We start from the raw sequence: 20,755 nt of genomic DNA, 5'->3' as shown, positions 1-20,755 counted from the left end.
TGCAGCAAAAGCTAAAAAGAAAATTATATACAAGGACTTTCCTCATCTAACCTGTAAGTGATAAATAACTCCATTATTTTTTTGTTCTCACGTTTCTTTGAATAAAAGCCTAAAAGTGTTCTTGTTCACATTACTATATGCAGAAAAAGCCATATCCAGTCAGAATTACAATTTATCTGGTCCAGTTTCCTGTTATTAACAGCAGCTGATACCAGATGCCCCAAAGGAAAACCCATGAATTATAAACAGACAAATATGGAATAACTGGCTTAGTTAGAAGTTCATTTATAACAGCAGACTCTTACTGGTTGACTAACACCCTGAAGCCTGAGGCTTTATCTCGCTCATACATTTTTTATCCAACATAATGTAATGGTGGATTATATTTTTATTCCTATAAAATATCTGATCGCTCTCTGAATCCTGCTAAGTTGATGTTTGACTAATCAGGTCCCTCTCCCTGAAGTCAGGCTGCTTGGCTTGGGGGTTACTACATTAAAACCAGGAAGCGCTTCCACTTCATGGAAATAGGACTTCAAATTGTACTAGATTAATTTTCTAATGATCAGTGTTCCCAATGAAATGAACATAAATTTTAAGTTGACTTGTGTTTTTACTTCAGCCCCTGGGAATTTCCTATATGAAAACCTCAAAGGAAGCAGTTGACTTCTCAGAAAATGATACATTAAAATTACTAAAATGCTGAAGAGTCATGCTTTTGTTTAAGCAGGTACTGACATGACAAGGGATAGATCTACCACGAGGCAAATGCGTTTTGGTCCCTCCTGCGAGAAATGAACCAATGCGCTCAGGACTCTCCTTTGACAGAGTATGCAGCAATGCTGAAGAATGGTCTTTTAATGAAAACTGAGCAGTAGCATACAACTTCTGCGGGCAGAGCTTGTAGTGTACTTAAATAATTGTCATTAAGCCACCAGGTTCTTTGCCAGTGGTACCAGGTAAGTGGTACTGATCTGAAGATACACGATGTGAAGTTGTGACATTAAGAACAAAAGAAACTTACTTTCTGTGGATGCAAACTTCCACACTGTTCTGGCATGAACGTCTCCAATGAATACTGTTTTATCTTCTGAAGCAACAACATCATGTGGCATCTCAAAGCTCTGTGAAGATAAGCAGTCACAGATTACTTGTAAGTGTCTACATATTCATGAGGCCTCCTTAACACTGAACTTGAGACTGGTCATATTCAGTCCTTACACTGGAAAGCGCAGCAGGTGCTGATGTGAAGGCCTAACATGAATGAAGGGAGAGGAATTCCATTTCTATTGTATGTTTGCCTTCTCCACGGATAACAACATGGAGATTATTAGATGTATTCATGCTAAACAATTTTTATATTTATAATATTTGTATTTATATTCTTGCATTCAAATTTATCCTGTGAAATATATATTTAAAAAATCATTAATCTTGGTTTCAAGACTGCATATTTAGTTTTTGTCAGGGTTTGTATGCACCACAGCTATTTGCTATAGTCAGGAAAAAAAGATCTAATATAATTTAAAACTGGACTGCAAATAACAGCGTATATGTGTTCCCCAGAAATGGGAATCTTAACATTCATTCTTGAGTCTAAGACACTTTTTAAAAAATAAACGTAATTTTTATGTACAATACTGTATGAATGACACTTAGCCTTATCTTCCACAGTAATCTTCTGTAAAGAAGGGATGTAACCATACAGTTGAATTTTATTTCTGCTTAGGAGTATACTCTATTTTTTTACGTATAACTAACATCTAAATAGATTAATATTTCAAGTCATTCATTCTTCTCTTAAATTAGCTTTTAAGAACTGTCTGACAGCAATAAAGTAGGCTTATCCTGACTGAATGTATTATCTGTATGAATCATCTTGGGGGTAGTAAAATTTTCAAATGTGCACCACATGTAGAAACTAAGACCCGAAATTCTAATTGTTAAGTTAATATCATAAAGAATTCCTTTTGAATACCTTACATTATAAAACATCTTATTTCCTGTAATAGTCTTATGAAAGTTGGAGAAGTAGGATGTTACCAACATTCTCATATATATTATTAAATGCACCAGGTACTCTGTGCAATACTCTACCTTTCTAAGCGGAATAAAAGTATCAATTATTTCTCCAGTAGAGAAGTTCATCACAAATCCTTGCACTGGTTCTGCCTCTCCAGGATAAGGCATTCCATTAACTGCAAAGAGGAGACCACCTGCAACAACATTAGATTTGCTTTAACAACCCACACATAGCAAACTACAGTGAAGATGAATTGTAATAGTATAGATTAAAAAAGGCTGTCTGAGAGAAAGCCAGAGATGGAGACAGACTGAAAGGTAACTCAATAGGACTCAGGGATGAGGGTTCTGTGGCAGAGAAGCTCAGTTTTTGTCAGTTTTTTCTATTGATTATGCTGGGGAGATTCTGACACTCAATATTTTTTGCAGCAAAGAGGTCAGAGACACCAGCTCAACTGGAAGGAGATACAGAAAAGGTGTTAGACAAGTTGGAGGTTAGTAATTCACCAGGTTTGGATGGCATTCACTCAAGTTCAGAAGGAACTCAAATGTGAAATTACAGACCTCAGGCCAAGCTGAGTAACCTAGCACTGCAAACAGCCACTCCTCTAGAAGACTAGCAGATTGCCAAAGTAATGTCCATCTATAAGAAGGGCTCAAAAGGATGCCTGGGAACTATGTGTCTAGACCATGCCCACATGATGTTTAGCCTGGAACTGGCAGCTACAACTCAGGAGAGACATCACTGAAAGGCCTCTGAAATCTTTGGCTCCATCTACAGTGACCGCCAGAATTTCAACAAAATGTTGGACATCATCAGAAAGAGTATTAGGAATGGAGGGGACAGTTCTACCACTATGCAAAACCTTAGCATACCCACATCTTGAGTACTGAGTGCTGTGTTACTCCCTGCATCTCAAGAAGGTCCTAATGAAGTTAAAGATGCTAGAAGAGAAAGGCAACTACAATAGTCAAGGGGCTGAAACAATTAAATAGCTTACAGGGAGAGACTAGGGTGGCCGGGGTTCTTTGGTTTGGAAAAGAGAAGGCTAAGAGGCAGCAGATGTGGGGAGTGTGGAACTGTTATTCACCAACTTCCAAAATACTGGGACTAAGAAACACTTAATGAAACTAGGTCACTTTTTTAAATTAAAAAAGTAAGTGGGTAGTGAACTTCTGGAGCCTGTAAGTGCAGGAGGTCCAGGAGGCAGACAGTGCAAGCCAGTTCAAAATGGGATTAGAAAAACTCGTGGGCAACAGGTCTATAGAAAGATATTACAAAGAAGAGGTCAGGAGCTACCTCCTAACACCCTTAAATAAAGTGCTTGTGGATGCATGGGGAGTAGGAGAGGAACAGACCACAAAATGCAGCTAGGCTTACACATTCTCCTTAGAATGCCTCTCTTGCTGCCACTGTCAGAGACATAGCACTGGGCTATAGGTATCAAGTATCCCATCCAGTACAGCATTTCTTATGTTCTTGGCAGATGCAAGAGAGATAACCCTGATATTAAATTTGATATCACCTTCAGAGTCAGGAGCCTGACATGCAAAAATTCCTTGTCCATTTACATTACCTTCAGTATCAGTATTAAAAATCTAACCCCAAAACTTAATACAGTAATTGTTAACCAGATTGTGATATTAAAAAACACAACATTTTCAAACCGTTTGCTTTCAGATTTTTTGTTTTATGAAACCCAAAACTTTTTTGATCGTTTGGAAGCTCTTTATTGTGCTCTCTTCAATGGAGCTTGAAATGAATATTTTAAGGCACTAACTAATTATTGACTGTGCAGTCACTAGGAAGCAAACAAGATCATCTACTTGTTGACATCACATTTAGGGAGTGTAATCAGTCATTTCTCAGAAGCAGAGGTTATATGCAAGCTTCCCTCATCCTGCAAACAGGAAAACAGGATAGTTCTAAAATTTTCCATTACATCAGCTCTACTTTGAAAAAAGAATAAATTTCTGGCCTAAGATAACATGATACCACTCTTCATGAAATAACACTGTGTACTGTGACATACTGGCATAAAGCAACTACTTGAAATCTGAAGAATGGGAAAAAAGATTACCTGGCACATACGAAACTGCAAACAACGCTCTTCCAAATGATTTGTGCTTGATCTCTCTTATGAACTCCCCAGTCTCTAACCTGAAGCACTGAATTCGACCGTTTTCCCTGTCTGCAACACACAGCTGACTGAAGTCGGGAATCAGGGCTAAGCTGTGAGGGATATGAAACTGCCCAGGTCTGGCTCTGCCTGAAGAAGTGTCTGCAATACAAAATATCAAGGTTCGTGTTAAAGTACACACTGAAATGATCAGTTTTGCTTAGAAACAGCAATATGTCACATAACGCAATATAACATCGGGAAAAGAATAAAGTCAGGTTGCTTTCTTCTCCTAGCAGTTCTACTCGTCTACGTAGGCACACTGTGGCGTCTTTTGCATTGTCTTTGTAAATCCTGAATTTATGGATTTGCTATTTCCCTATAATATTTGGCATAGTTTAATGCTTGATACATAAATCTGAGTCAGGCAGAAATGTAATTACTCATGAAATTTAAAATAGATGTGATAATGGCATAAATCTTGTAAAAATGGTAAAGGCTTATACTATTTTATCAAATATTTAAGAAAAAAATAAGGTTTTTGTGAAAGTCAGAACATTTTCTTGATAAGATAGGACATGCCAATACTTGTACTGAAAGCATGCTAACAAATTACCATTTTTTATTTTTAGTGAATATGTAACTACTACAAGTAGCTGTATGAATAGAAGAGAGAAAATTGGAATGCAATGACAAGGCTGAAATTCAGCTAGGGCCTGGAAGTTATTTTGGTATTAGAAATTTGTAAATAAAAGTAATAGTAACATCAGCAATCTCATGGTTCATGACGAGTTCATGATAACAGCTGTACGGGTAAAGTACCAAGAGCTCTGACCTGTACCTTCTCCCCACTGCATCAAGTACAATCCATTTGGAGAAAACTGAATGATTCGACTGTTACAGTAGCCATCAGAGACATAAATGCTGCCAGTGATTGGATCCACAGCCACATCAGTTGGTTGACAGAAATGATTTTTGTCACTGCCCGGTTGCAAAGCCACTCCTAAGATCAGTAACGGTTCTTTGTTATCTGCACCCAGTTTGAAAACCTTTTTTTAAGTCAATGGGAAAAGAAAAAAGGATTCAGTTATGGAAGGTGAAATATAAGAGGGATGACTGCCTATGGAATAGTATCTATTACTGTGTATAAAATAAATTGATATACCAAACATAGCCCTAATATATTGGCTATGACATCTATTACCAGTTTTTCAATAGTGTTGATTCTAGGAAATTTCTGCATAAAATATACATTTCCTGTGATTACAGCAAATGAGTTAGATTCACATTCTGGCCTTAAGTACATAGGAGAATTGATAAGCAAAGATATAGCAGAAAATCTGTTCTTTTTCAAAAGAATAATTGTTTTAAAACAGATACTTTTATTTCTGTATACTATGTCCATGTAGCAAATTATTCAACACAACTATATTCCATGAAGGCTACAGAGGTCAGTTTCCGTAGGCATATTCTTAATGTTTCTCTTAACAGGCCTAGATGTCAAATCTATAGGAAAACAAAAACTTTTTTTTTCAAAATATTAAGGTCCTAGCATTAAAGCTTCAAAAACATACCTGATGGAGAGCTACATCAGTGACCCAGTAGTCACCATTTTTATCTATACTCAAACCATGTGGTAAATAAAATCTGTAAGCACAAATATAGAAGAATCAAGTTAAAAACATCTTTCAGGAAGAATGATGTAGATGTGATGATCTCACTTTTTATTTACAGATCAACAAATGCTGTACCTACTAACTACCTGTAGTACTTCATGAAAAAGATACCTTTACAGAATAGGATTTTCTTGACAAGAGTGTCTCAGCTCTGAAATTCAGTTTGTGTCTGGTATCTCACTCAGGCTGATATTTGGTATCTTTAAGGACAATATACAATACACATGAGCCCTGCATTTCTGTTTATCTGGCTGGTACATGAAATTGTATAAATTGCTAGAAAGCAGAGGTGGTAAAGATGGCAAATTACTTTTATTAGTTGATGATTTTGTAATTTTTATTTATTTATTAATTTAAATAAACTCAGAGGCTACAATCACACAATGTAAAATAAAACATGAAAAAATGGGCTTGGGGACTTTTTGGAGTAAAATATACAAAAATGTTAGTTCTATTGATAAAAGCAAAAATAACTTACAGACTTTTGCCCATGGAATGAAGCAGTTTTGCATTACTCGGATTCAGGACAAGAATTGTGTTCTGTTCAATTGGTCCAAGTACTCTTTGCTGATATACAAATTTGCTGTCAAAAGAACTACACAAAAATAGTGGAATAGAAAGCCAGCATTAGAAGGTTCCACTGATGAACAATACACATGCAACTTAAAGCCGAGTTTTGTAGTTTTAATTCTAATTAGCTTCTTTTTTTCTTTAAATAAGCCTTATTACATTATTGTATGATTGTAAGAGTTACAGTGCTGGATGTCTGCATTTCCTATTGAGGTTATGACTTCCAAACTAAAGGAGCACCAAATCAACACAGCAACAATTAAGATAATCGTAAACCAAGCAAGCAAAAAACCTCATTTTTTTTCTTTTCTTTGCTGTGGCAAATCAGAAATGGGAAATCAAACAATGTAGCCTAAGTAAAAATATAGCTATTCACCAGCGCATAATTGCCAGTACGAACAGGTAGACTTTGTACAGTCTAAGGCAGTATGTGCATGTTTGTGTGTCTTTTTTCTTTTTTTTCAAACACAATTCAATATTTTGCTAGAGCTTACTGCTGTAAGATTCAGGTTTCAAGGTTCTTATCCTTTTCAGAGTGTGCTTGCAGGAGACTATAGGATATGATGCATATTTCTCCTACCCCCACAACTCTACACTCAATTTTCAGATTACATGGAATATATTAATAAACAACATTCAAACATGTCACTATTTCAGACATTAAGAACTGGGATTAACTTTCCAGAATACATTTACTAGGCATAAAATTATCATATGCTTAACAAAGAATAAAAAATATAGTCGTCTGTACCCCTACAGAGAAGTTGGCGATTACTCTAACCTGTTGAAATATATGTTCAGCGTTTAGTGAAGGTAAATAGAGTGTAAAATATTTTGAACAAAATTTAAGTCTAAATGTTAGAAAATGGTATTAGACTGTGGATGAATACAAGACATACTCCCCCCTTCCACCTTGTATTTTTAAACCTATTTGTTAATCCCAAGAGAAATCCAGCCATGATTGATGCAACTTGGTAAACACGAATATACTTTGTAGTCACGGAGAAGGCTATGAATAAAGCTATTAAAACTTTATATTGTACAGCCCTACCAGCCTCACCTCTCTATAACATTGAATATTTATATGACTGGAATTTTCAGTGGTTCAGCAGGGGTTGTTTTATTCTTTACCATTACTGACAGTAATCTTCCATAACAAGTTTTCTTGGTTTCAAAAAGTTTTATTTAAAAAGGAGTCTAATACTCATAAGGACTTGCTCTAGGTATGGATGACCACAACTGGAGACCCAACACTGGACAGACTGAACTAATGTTATTATTAATGTTACTATTAATCAGCACAGCTAATCACAAAAGACAATCTTAGTGAAGGCAGGTATTGTACAAAAACACGCTCAGAGAACAAGATTATACCACTGGAGAACCGACTAGGTAGACAACTTTAAAAAATAACTGGCTTTCCTTATTATGATTTTGGTTCTTAGTAACAGTGCTGTCCAGACTTCTAAGCATTCCCTGCTAACAACTACCCAACTCTTCTGGGAACTGAGTGCTTTCAGTGTAAATAAGAGATTGTATGGTATTGTATGCAAAGGAACACTAATTTACTTTGAAACGAGTTTATGGGAGTGATCTTCCATGCATCTTCTCCCTGTCAAATATCATGTTCTAGGAGGAAGACTGCCATGCTACAGAATGACAGTCACTTTTTCTTTCCCAGGGTTTGAGACCAATTTCCCAGCTAGTCAATGTTCCCTTTGTTTCAACTGATAGAAATAAGGATACAAACTATGCTGACTACTGCTAGCTTAAAAGAAGCAAGACCACAATGAACCAAACAAAAAAACTGAACACTTCTCTATTATATGTCATATTGCTCTGCAGCATCGTTTTCTAATAGGTTCTGCATTTTGATATCGGACAACTAAAATATGCTGCATATGTCATTAGTTCTGATTTCAAACCCCAGTGTAATTCCAGGACTATTTTTCTACTTCTCAGCTGGCCATTTCACACTAATACAAACAATTTACTGCTAAATCTAACATCCTTCTGGTGGGCTACATATTAGACAGACCACCCGATCTCATTACCCCTAAAGGCATAAGCATGAACTTTATTCTTGATCAATATCCACCACCATTATGGTACTGTGCTCAGCCTAAATTATCCTGGCTTGTTAAGAATGCAGTAACAAGAATGCAGTTTATATTCTTTATTACATTATTAAGTTATGTTATTAAGTTTATATTCTTTATTATGTCTTTCATAGATTGCAGGAATAGTATACATTTTTCATCACAAAATACAAAATTACTTCCAACTGATTCATTGCTCAGCCATAGTTCTAATTTTTGTCATTCTGAACAGCACACCCTGCATATAGCAAAGACTGTTCTGAAACTGAGGAGACAATGTGGCAAAAGAACCTGACTTATTTAAAAGGATTTTTTTTTTTAAATCACGCTCAGAAGAAACACAAGCGATGGGCAGAAGTCTTGCAGTCACAAGCCCTTGTTCTTGTGGGGGACTTCAACTTACCAGACATCTGCTGGAAATATAACACAGCAGAGAGGAAACAGGCCCGGAGGTTCCTGGAGTGTGCGGAAGATAAATTCCTGACACAGCTGGTAAGGGAGCCTACCAGGGGAGGTGCCCTGCTTGACCTGCTGTTTACAAACAGAGAGGGTCTGGTGGGAGAAGTGAAGGTCGGAGGCCGTCTTGGGCTTAGGGACCATGAAATGATAGAGTTCTCAATTTTTAGCCAAGTAAGGAGGGGGGTCAGCAAAACTGCTACCATGGACTTCCGGAGGGCAGACTTTGGCCTGTTCAGAACACTGGTTGAGAGGGTCCCTCGGGAGATGGTCCTGAAGGGCAAAGGGGCCCAGGAAGGTTGGACCTTCTTCAAGAAGGAAATCTTGAAGGCGCAGGAGCAGGCAGTCCCCATGTGCCATCAGAAGAGCCGGCGGGGAAGACAACTGGCCTGGCTGAACAAGGAGCTTTTGTTGGGACTTAGGAAAAAAAGGAGAGTTTATCACCTTTGGAAGAAGGGGCAGGAAACTGAAGAAGAGTACAAGGACCTCATTAGATAATGCAGAGAGGGAATTAGAAAGGTGAAAGCCCAGCTAGAGCTCAACCTGGCCCCATAAGAGATAAAAAAATGTTTTTACAAATATGTTAACAACAAAAAGAGAGCCAAGGAGAATCTCCATCCTTTACTGGATGCGGCGGGGAACATCATTGTCACGAAGGATGAGGAAAAGGCTGAGGTACTTAATGCCTTCTTTGCCTCAGTCTTTAATAGCCAGACCAGGTAACCTTAGGGTGTTGAGAGCAAAATAAATCCCCCACGATCCAGAAGGAAGCAGTTAGTGACCTGCTATGCCACCTGGACACTCACAAGTCTATGGGGCCTGATGGCATCCACCCAAGGGTACTGAGGGAGCTGGCGGAGGAGCTTGCCAAGCCGCTCTCCATCATTTATCAACAGTCCTGGTTAACGGGGGAGGTCCCGGATGACTGGAGGATTGCCAACGTGACGCCCATCTACAAGAAGGGCCAGAAGGAGGATCCGGGGAACTCCAGGCCTGTCAGCCTGACCTCGGTGCCGGGGAAGATTATGGAGAGGTTCCTCCTGAGGGCGCTCACAGGGCACATGCAGGACAACCAAGGGGTCAGGCCCAGCCAGCACGGGTTCATGAAAGGCAGGTCCTGCTTGACCAACCTGATCTCCTTCTATGACCAGGTGACCCTCCAAGTGGGTGAGGGAAAGGCTGTTGATGTTGTCTACCTGGACTTTAGTAAAGCCTTTGACACTGTCCCCCACAGTATTCTCCTGGAGAAGCTGGCGAATAGTGGCTTAGACAGGTGCACTCTTCACTGGGTTAAAAACTGTCTGGATGGCCGAGCCCAGAGAGTTGTGGTGAATGGAGTGAAATCCAGCTGACAGGCAGTCACAAGTGGTGTCGCCCAGGGCTCAGTTTTGGGGCTAGTCTTCTTTAATATATTTATTGATGAGCTGGATGAGGGGATCGAGTGCATCCTCAGCAAGTTTGTAGACGACACCAAGTTGGGAGGGAGTGTTGATCTGCTGGAGGGTAGGAAGGCTCTGCAGGGGGATCTGGACAGGCTGGATCGATGGGCCCAGGCCAACTGGATGAGGTTTAATAAGGCCAAGTGCTGGGTCCTGCACTTGGGCCACAACAACCCCAGACAATGTTACAGGCTTGGGGATGAGTGGCTGGAAAGCTGCCCCGCAGAAAAGGACCTGGGGGTGTTGATTGACAGCCGGCTGAATATGAGCCAGCAGTGTGCCCAGGTGGCCAAGAAGGCCAACGGCATCCTGGCTTGTATCAGAAATAGTGTGGCCAGCAGGAGCAGGGAGGTGATCGTGCCCCTGTACTCGGCGCTGGTGAGGCCACACCTCGAATACTGTGTTCAGTTTTGGGCCCCTCACTGCAAGAAAGACATTGAGGTGCTGGAGCGTGTCCAAAGAAGGGCCATGAAGCTGGTGAGGTGTCTGGAGGGAAATGGGATTGTTTAGTATGGAGAAGAGGAGGCTGAGGGGAGACCTTATTGCTCTCTACCTGAAAGGGGGTTGCAGAGAGGTGGGTGTTGGTCTCTTCTCTCAAGTGACGAGCGACAGGACAAGAGGAAATGGCCTCAAGTTGCGCCGGGGGGGCGTTAGGCTGGATATTAGGAAAAATTGCTTTACTTAGAGAGTGGTGAAGCATTGGAACAGGCTGCCCAGGGAGGTGGTGGAGTCACCCTCACTTTCAAGGAACGTGTGGACGTGGCATTGCAGGACCTGGTTTAGTGGGCATGGTGGTGTTGGGTTGATGGTTGGACTTGATGATCTTACAGGTCTTTTCCAACAGTAATGATTCTGTGATTCTGTGAAATGCTGCAGCCACTGAAAAGCTGCTACTGTATTATAGGGCTTGTCATTGTATAACTGCTTTTGCGTTCTAAAGCAGACTGAAGTTGCCTTATAAAACAGCACAGACCATTCATCCAGCTATATTTAGTTGAACGAGGATCCAGCTTTTATGGCATATATTAATAATGCATTGGAAACATTTGTGCATTGCCTAACAGCTCAGATAATTTTTGTTTAATTTATTTCTATACTATGCTGGTGAAGCATTGAAAGAGAGAAAATAAATTCTGGGCTTTCATACTTGATTGATTCATCCATCATGTTTATGATTCGGTAAGCAAGATTATACTCAATTAACTGGGTATTTGCAGCTAATTATAAACATTAACTTACAAGTCTGATAACCTCTTATCCCTCCCCATACAGTAGTCATGATAAACCCCTTTCAAATACTAATTTTTTATTCCTTTTTATTGAAAAATGAGAACACATATACTCCTTCAGCATAACCCATGAAAGGGTTCCCAGACTATTTCGTATGCCCATGACGTACCCAATGATAAAAAGGGAAGGTTGACTGGCTGAGCACACTTCTGTGTGCCTCTTCTCTGTGCCACAAGGTATGGAACAGCAACTTAACCACAGGCATGTTTTCCAAATACACTGTTTTAAAGTCAGAATACTCTATAACCAGGCCTACATAAGTGTTAGCTTTTAAGGGTTCCTACCCAGACTAGTTTTCCTATATATTGATTAACTGTGCTTAACCATTAAGAAGATCATTATTATTATTCTTAAGGAGATTATTATTATTAACCATGATTTACCGTTAAGAAGAAGAAAAAAATAATACTTGTGAACAAAACCCCTCTGAAATGAATTAGGATTTCATGTGTAATTATCTTTATGGAAGACTCAAACCAGCTTCAGTTAACAACAGCTCTTCTTACGTCTTGGTTACCTATCTAGGACTGTATGCTTCTGACCGTATTTACAAGGCCAGGCAGTTTCATTTTGTCCCAACTTCAATCCCCACATGATGGCAAATATGACAAGCTCCCACACAGGACTGATGTACAGATGAACACTACTAATACTAAATACAAGATAAAGCATTTTTCTGGAAAGTCCGATAATCACAGGCTAGAAATACTCAGAATATGAACAATGGGTGCTGTCAAGGACAGGGCTGCATTAAGTGATCTTGTAGTGTTACCCAGCACAGCTGGTAGGTACGTGGATTTCCAGACTCCAGACCACAGATCTGATCTTCTTCTGCACCCATACCGTAAGAAAGTTGAAATTCAATCTGTTTTTGACATGGTAGATTCATTATGCTCACTTGCTATTTTAAGGAATGTTAATGTTTTTTTGTTTTGTTTAACAGCTGTAGGGTCTCCAAATACTGCTTGGTCTCAAACTCCAGTTTTGAGCTCTCAGTTGTGGATATACCTCAGTTGCCAGACACTCAAAAATACACTTTTCAGAAGTAAGAAATGAATACAACTTCCAGACTATTTTCAAGTATTCTTTTCAATTCCTTCTTCAATGACACAAAGAACAGCACTTAGGTTCATGTGCAGCAGTATGAAAAAAAACAGTATCAGCTTTTACTTGAAGCCTGAGTAATACAAGTTGCAGCATGCATCATCCTTTCAAATTTTATAGTCTATATTTATATACACTTGAGCTGGAGAGATCACTGATATAATGCACGAGACATAAATGATTGCCTTATCTGCTGCATTATGTTATTTAAAAAAACAAAGAACTTACTTTCCTCCATAACAGTATTCTAAGCATAATTTGATATTATAAGGCGGAGAAAGCTGCCCCCTCTAATTTTCAGAAACTATGTTATCTTAAAATGAATTCATTGAGAGTTGAAAAAAACCCTAGTGTTTAGTCTTACAGTTAAATATATGGAGAACAGACAGTTAGAAAGAAGATTAAAAAAGCACATTTAAAAAGGGTACTACAGAATATGCTGTTACAGGCTAATACTATTCCCTCCCAGTGTTCTGTTACAATTTAATATTATTTTAAAGTTCAATGATATAAGGACACTATACTTTATTTGGAATGTTCTGTTCTTAAAATAATATACCTTTGAGTATATTACTTTACAAACACTAGAAAAATGGCCATTATAAAGTTCAGACTTTTTTTTTGTTTTGAGTCACACTAAATGTAGTAAATTTTATCAAATGAGTAGAACAAAGCCTATTTTGAGACAGTGTTTTGTAACAATCCGATTTTGTTCAGTGGACATAAAGACAAAAAAAGAATGAAGATACACTGCAGCTAGCTTTGCATGTCTTAAACCCAGGTCCTAATAGTAGTATACCATACTAAAAATCATTCTCCCAGGCTAATTAGTCCTGCTAAAAAACACGGAGAAGCAGGGATAATTAATCTCAGTGAATACCATACTAACATGATTACACAGTTTAAGGACCTAATGTACTATGTTCTTTTTCTCTGGAGACACATTCTCACTGTCTAAAGATCGAGTAGCTCCATCATCTTGAAACTGTCAGTCACCACTTCCATTCTGAGTCTCCCGAAGGCACTTTCAGCCAAAGAACTGAATTTTAAATGGAAAAGGAAGTGCAATCTGTCTTTACTTTTCTTGAGAAGATATACAAATAGCACACACCAATTTGACCTTCTAACATGCCATTCGGCAGAGTATCTACTTACTTTTCATCCCAAACATGATCACCTCTGTGGAAGATAACAAGGTTATTTTCAGGGTCCAGAGCCAACCCAGAAACTTGACCTAGTTTGAGGTCTAACCCAGGCCACTCCACAGCTTCTTCTATGTGGAAATCTGACCAAAAAACCAAACAAAGGACAGATATTCATGTAGCATATTTATAAAAAAAACATGGTTAACTGGCTTTTGGTATAGACTGTGGGGAATTATATGGACATTTTCTTACATGCAGTATTTCCATTAAAGCATTGCAATTTAATTCCAAGCATAGTTTTATTATAGTAAAGCATGCACAAGCACTGGCATCCTGCTACATATAGGATGACAGAAACTTCAAAACTGCTTTTGAATCCATTCTTTTCTCCATCTTATAAGGATATGGGTATACAGCCTCCAGAAGTTTTAGGAGATCTGTGAATACTTTCTACATTGAAAGATTACAGAAATATACAACTACTATCCAAAATCAGCAGGCAAATTTAAATATTATATTCAGTGTTTTATTAAAAAATGCATAACAAAGACTATGAGTCACTAAACCAACTACATATCAGAAGTGGTTGATTCATGACTTTTTTTCAAAAAAGCTTTTAACACTAAGAAAAAAAATACAGAGAAGGAAGAAAATCAGCAACGAAAACTAAATAAAACAGTAATTCTGTGAAGTTTGCCTATGACATTTCTTACAGCCAACATATGCATTAGTTCTGGATAATGTTCAAATTCTAATCCAAATATTATAGGCATGAATAGGAAATAGATGTCTAAATCTGATGAAAGAGATGAAGAAGGGTAGAATATCTGCCATTGTTTACGCCATAACACACTGTCTTTAAGAATAGATACTGGATAGTTTTTGAGTAACACAAATCTGATTTTCACACTAAATCAACAACACAGGATTTAGCAAGTGAACCACTACTAAAAAATCAGATACTTCTTGTGTTTGTCTTAAATCGTAAAACTCCTCAATTAAGGTAGACAAATCTAGTTCCAACTTAAAGATTAAAATTAAAAATACAAAAATATAAATAGAAAAATCTGTTTTATGTAAAAATAGACTTACCCTGATTAAAGGCATGAACAGTTCAAAATTTGGAAAAGTTGCAGACTGTTGGCTGCAAGGATTAATGTCTCACAAATAGACTGTTTAAATGCTATTTGGAAGAGGTTGGTCTGGGCTGCTCTGACAGTATTAAGAAACAAGTGAACAATATTCCCCAAAATAGAAAATGTAATGGCAAGAAAAATGTCACTAATTCTGATAAAAGAAAAAAACCCCAAATCCTAAAACTCCTTCTACATGTCATGAAATCCATCTCTCCCTCCTTTCAGAAATTAATTTGGTCAGCATAATTCAGGTATTTCTAACATGCAGACTTTGTATGTAGGTACGTATAGCCAAACTTAAGGTGAATAGAAAGCAATTTCTTTGCAGTTTTGTGAAACTGGAGCTGTTTCACTAGTATTCAATGTGTTTCATAGCATCATGCTGTACTTTGCAACTTTCAGTTCACCCAGAGTTTCTGTGTTTTGCTGTGATCCTAAAAACTGATCACTGGGGTACCATCTAGCCAGGTGAAATACATCCTCATTCATGAAGTGTGGCAGGGCATCAGTGCTTTGAAACAAGGCAGACCACAGACCTTAACACATAGCACCCAAGAAGTTTGAGAGGGTTCAGCTGGAAGTGATCTTCTAATGAAAAGAAAAATGGAAAGGGAAACAACGCTCCAAATCTTCAGGTCACCTATGCAACCCAGCTGGTTCTGATAAGCATACCTCTCACTTCCATTTCACTTGGAAGGGATGTAGTCTGAGGAGTAACAGCAAGGATGGGGTAGAGGGAAAACCATTTTCTACAATCTACACAGGGGAAAGATAAAACCAGTGCTGAAAACCTACCACAGGCTAGGAGATATTTCACCTTTGTGGTTTTAGATACCATAGCTAGAGTAGGTGACAGAAAAACTCTACGCTAACACAAACCTAGGACAAATCTAAGGCAATCAGCAACTGCAGTGAATCCAAGACAGTAATCCTAAAACAAGAAAATCTACTCTGTAGCAATTTTAGCTGAACAAATGTTCAAAGCTAAAAGAAAAGCCACTAAGAAAAAATGATACCTATCCATACTTCTGAACAGTTTAGTCGGTTACAATAGGTGAATTACCAGGTATATTCACAGACATTGCATTTTGAAAGGAAGAAAAGGATGGAAATCCAGTGTCTGCTTCCTCACTTGCTCATCCCATATCAGTTTAAGTTAACTTGCAGAAAACTTGTGTACGTTTAATGTTAAAGTGCCACTTGGCCTCTGAGACTTTTCCAAAAAAGCCAGAAAAATTAAAAGGCTAAACATAGAAAGCCTAAATTTTGGCCTCTGTAAAATTCAGTCTCTTGACAGGCATGTACAATAAAATACAAAATGTATATACTTACACTTCAAGAACTAGAAGATTTCTCATAGATCAAAATAATAAAAGGAATGTACAGTGAAATGCAGTTTAATCACAAGAACTCCAGCCTCTACACAACTTTTAGATTTTCTCACACTTTTCCAAAAATGGTTTATTATTGTTATCTTTTCTTTTCCCTTTGAAAGGCTCATACTGAAAGACCTTTGACACAGGTTTATTTTAAGGCAACTAGCTTTTTACAAAAACTTACTAAATTTGGACTTCATTTGTCTAAGACTGATTATTAATTCCCTACAAAACTAAGTGGTCCATGGAACAGTTACACACGAAGTAAAAGAAAATTACTTTTCCCCATTAAAATAATTTAAAATTACTTTAAAAAAAAATAAAAAATAACCACTAGTTTTGTTGTAAATGAGATTTCTAAACTAAGTAGCAGGTCTTCTACCTTGTAATTTAGAGTAATTCCTTCCATCAATAAAACTATAAAGAATTACATTGATCTAGAACATGCAAATCAGCTTCTCATGTCTCTACAAGTACAAGAATAAAGCCTTATTTATTGGCAAAATTGCAATTTACTGTCCGGAAATCCCTGGAAGCTCTTGCTAGCCTTTAACTTTACAAATTTTAGTCATGTTTTATTTACTCCCTGCCATCAGAGTATTCATCTAAATCTTAACAAATATAAGTAAGCACTGCACAAAGGATTTTTAAAAATTGGAAAATTACACTATTTGCCTTATTTAGGAGGTATAATTGTACTGTTTGCAGTGATGTTGAACAACCTGACTGATCAGTGACCAGTCTCGGGCTAATAAGATAACAACAGTGCAGGAAGAGCAGTAGTATAAAGTTATAACATTTATAACAAGCTTACTTAACATATTTGTCACTTGCTATTTCAGACCAGTTACAAGTTTAAAATTGGAATATTTGCAATACTAAAAATATTAAACTATTTTAATTTTTAAACAGTTAAATGAAATGAATTTAACAGCAACCAGAGTCTTGTCCTAAGAAATACTGAGAATTTTTTTAATTCAATATAGTGAAGAATATTATGAAGGGTGCAAATTTTTTTATTAAATCAAGACAAGTTAAAACACTTTATGTTGCACCTCTTCCTCTGAAGAGGAAAATTCTGTTATGGAAGGTTCTGTTCTTCTAATACATAAATACTAACCAAACCAGAAACTAAACATGTGCTTAAAGATTTTATTGCTATAAATGTTCTTTTGGCAAAAGATGGCGCTGACAGCTTCTCCAGTTCAGAATTTCTGTAGTGGGAAGTATCACAAACATTAAAAAGAAAAAATCAATGCTAATTAAGATCATTTCAGTTTTCCTTTTTGCTGTAACTCAAAATCGCACCATTTGAAAGTTCATTTATTACTTAGTCCTCCACCAACAAATTCCCCCCAAATTAATATATAGCTACTAAAGTAGCCAAGCAAATGCTTTCTGTAGTTAGAATTCATGCCGTATTGTATGCCAACTAAGCCATTTATTCAGTTCACTGACACTCCCTCCTCTGAATCAGTTAAAACGGAAAGAAAATTTCTTTTTTTCCCCTCTACACACCAGATGCTACTAGTCTGAACTGAACAAACTGATTTTGTAGAAATGCTACACACACTGCTCTTCCAAGCATTTAATTCCAGTGTCATTTATGGAATTACTTATGATTTACACTAATGTCAAGCACATGGTTAGCATCCCACCTGTTTCTTGCCCCTACGCCAATTAACTTGACAGGCTGTCATTTAACTGACTAGCACAACATAACGTTGGAAAGTCCTCATCTTTGCTTTTTTGTTAAATACAAACGCAGAATTTTGCTAAATTTGAATACTATAATAGAATCTCACATAAGCAGGGACAATACATGTTAACATTTTGAACTGAAATAAAAATCAAATGCATGATGAATGATGTATATTTGTGTACAACAGTACTTGGAAACATCAAGCTGGCTGGTTGCAACATAAAAGCAAGCATGTGCTGCTACACCTTACGCATACAGATGGCTTTCATGCAAACACACCAGTTTCTTTCATGAGATACTTGTCACATGCTGCGTTATCTGGCTTTCCACATTAGCAAGTAAGACTAAGCACAATCAATATCACAGAGACCAAAACGCAAGTAAAACAAACACAATACTTCCATTGTTTCTGCTGTCATAGAAACCTGAAGGGAATGAATTATAATCCTAGTATAATAAAACAGCCTGTCCAAGAATAATTGGATAGCCAAGCCCAATTTGAAATAAATATGCAGAAAATTTTACTTCTCAAGAATTTTTCAGGATTAACTGCCACTCGTTTTGAATGAGAGAAAAAATATCTGATAGAATTACAGCAATACATTTTACAAAATCTTGTATCTGACAAACCAAGTTAATCAGAAAACTCATAAAATGCATTGGTTATCCTGGTGACCATTTTACAGTAGTTACTTGTATTAAGAAAATTCTTCACTTCCCATGACTACTATATCCTGTGTTTACCTTGTCTTTAGCATAATTGATATCAAATCATTAAGTAAAAGTCTTGAGAGTACAAAAATACTCTGTGTTCCAGAAAGTACTGGTATTGTGCCATTGGTATACATTTTTTCTTCACACATGGAGGGGGAAAGAACCCACTGAAATACCTCTAAAATAGTGGGAGAACATTTCCATAATTAGGAAAACTGTCATGTAAAATACTCCCAAGCATCAACTGATATTCCCTTCAGATTTTGCTAATGTGGATCACAGCTCTTACATTGCATTTCATTGTATAAAATTAATCCCTAACCCACCTCCTGTATGTTCTTTTTCCCAGCTTCCCTCACCATGTTTAGGTTGTTGTAAAGAGAAATGACTGTTCTCTGGTGGCCTCAAGGTAGACTCTAGTCTGTGAAATTTGTGAATTCTGTCTCTGACAAGAATAGTATTATCCCTCTCATCATGATTTGTGATCTCTCTGGCATGATCCTTCTTTTGGACTACATTAGCAATCTCAGCTACAAGATTTGATTTTGCCTTTTCTGTAGGGTTATGCTTATGCACATACACAACATCTTCCCTTTCTCCTAGCAGCCTGGAAAGGAGTGAATAGAAATCACCTGTACAGAAAAGAGAAAAAATAAGAGGGAAGGAGGGAAAAAACAATTATAACAGATCGCGTAGTTTTAGAAAGCTTCAGCGAAGTATAATGTAACAAAGTTATTCAAACAGACATTGTCAAAAGTAGTATAAGAGGGAACTGTTTCAGCTTCGGGAATTGAAGGAACCAAGTCTCTGGTATGAAAAGATAATGTCAAATATTTATCAGCTTTAATTTACATATAAATGTCCACTTTTACATGACAATCTGGGATCAAAAGATCATCATGTCTGCACAGATGTTCTTGGAAACAAGAAAAAAAAAGAAAAAAAATGTGTGCAGTTTTCAGCAAAAGTATATTTATGATGGAATTATCTGGATTTGCCAGGCTACTGTAGACTTATTCTATTTTTATAAAACAAAGATGTAAAAATTCTATAGTTTTATCAATTTGTTCACTTATAAAGACAATAACACAGTCATGATGCATTTCAAAATATATTTCTTTGAAATCTGTCATTGCATAAGAAGCTTAGCCTGTAAGAAAACAAACTTTCACATTTGCAACAGATTCCATAAAGCATACTGTAGAAAGAAGACACGCTAGTAAAACAGAGTGATCCACTAAATTTTCATTTATTAATTCAGTCTGGGTTCTGTCCCTCCTCTTTCTCCAGATAGTAACACCCCTTAGTCACAGTATCATCTGGCAATGCAGTGAACGGTATTTTCTCAAGCTGCTTGCTAGAAATGCAGTTATGACTACAGCTTTCTTAGACACCAACAAGCATTTCAGTAAATGAAATAGCTCAAACAAACAACTGAAAACTAGGTGTGCAAATACGAGAACCACAACCTTGTTCAAAAAATATTCAAACCACCTGAACAGGTTTTGATGAAGTCAATGTTCAATTCTTTTTGCCGAATTAAATGAAGTGATGACATGATGACAAGTATATCCCTCTCCTGGGATTCTCTGCTAACCCGCAGGTACCCAACTTGTTAGAATTTATTAACCAAATACCTTGGCTGCCAGAAGCTATTAGCAGTTCTGTTAAATACAACTGCACCATTTGAATGGAAAGAGACATCAAATATGCTTTAAGATTTAATGCAGGTAGGTATACTTCTATTTCATTTGAAGTACAAATCACTCATAATTAAGATTTTGTATTATTTTATGACAGGCTATCTAAGACATTTTAAGAAAAGTAAAACTATAATGAAGCTTTCACCAAAAAAACCCATCCAGAACCAGAAACCATCACTTGCAGCCTACGACAGAGGAAATTA

General features: G+C 37.3%; 1 protein-coding gene across 7 annotated transcripts in view; it reads right to left on the bottom strand.

Moving 5' to 3' along the window:
* The window catches only part of PAM (peptidylglycine alpha-amidating monooxygenase), a 79,432-nt gene that overhangs the window by 6,614 nt on the left and 52,063 nt on the right, over positions 1-20,755 (bottom strand). For 4 of the 7 annotated variants that reach the window (XM_059834334.1, XM_059834335.1, XM_059834336.1 and 1 more), the window contains exons 14-21: positions 19,176-19,481; positions 13,932-14,061; positions 6,297-6,413; positions 5,717-5,789; positions 4,984-5,191; positions 4,104-4,304; positions 2,098-2,216; positions 1,025-1,124 (exon numbers count right to left, since the gene is read on the bottom strand). In XM_059834334.1, the coding sequence (XP_059690317.1) occupies positions 1,025-1,124; positions 2,098-2,216; positions 4,104-4,304; positions 4,984-5,191; positions 5,717-5,789; positions 6,297-6,413; positions 13,932-14,061; positions 19,176-19,481 (1,254 nt within the window). The remainder of the gene's footprint in view (positions 1-1,024; positions 1,125-2,097; positions 2,217-4,103; positions 4,305-4,983; positions 5,192-5,716; positions 5,790-6,296; positions 6,414-13,931; positions 14,062-19,175; positions 19,482-20,755) is intronic. The other 3 variants (XM_059834340.1, XM_059834338.1, XM_059834339.1) reach the window with 1 other exon arrangement.

This window comes from Gavia stellata, chromosome Z (assembly GCF_030936135.1).
Source record: "Gavia stellata isolate bGavSte3 chromosome Z, bGavSte3.hap2, whole genome shotgun sequence".
Taxonomy (NCBI): Eukaryota; Metazoa; Chordata; class Aves; order Gaviiformes; family Gaviidae; genus Gavia; species Gavia stellata.
This window is presented reverse-complemented; position numbering and strand designations above follow the sequence as displayed.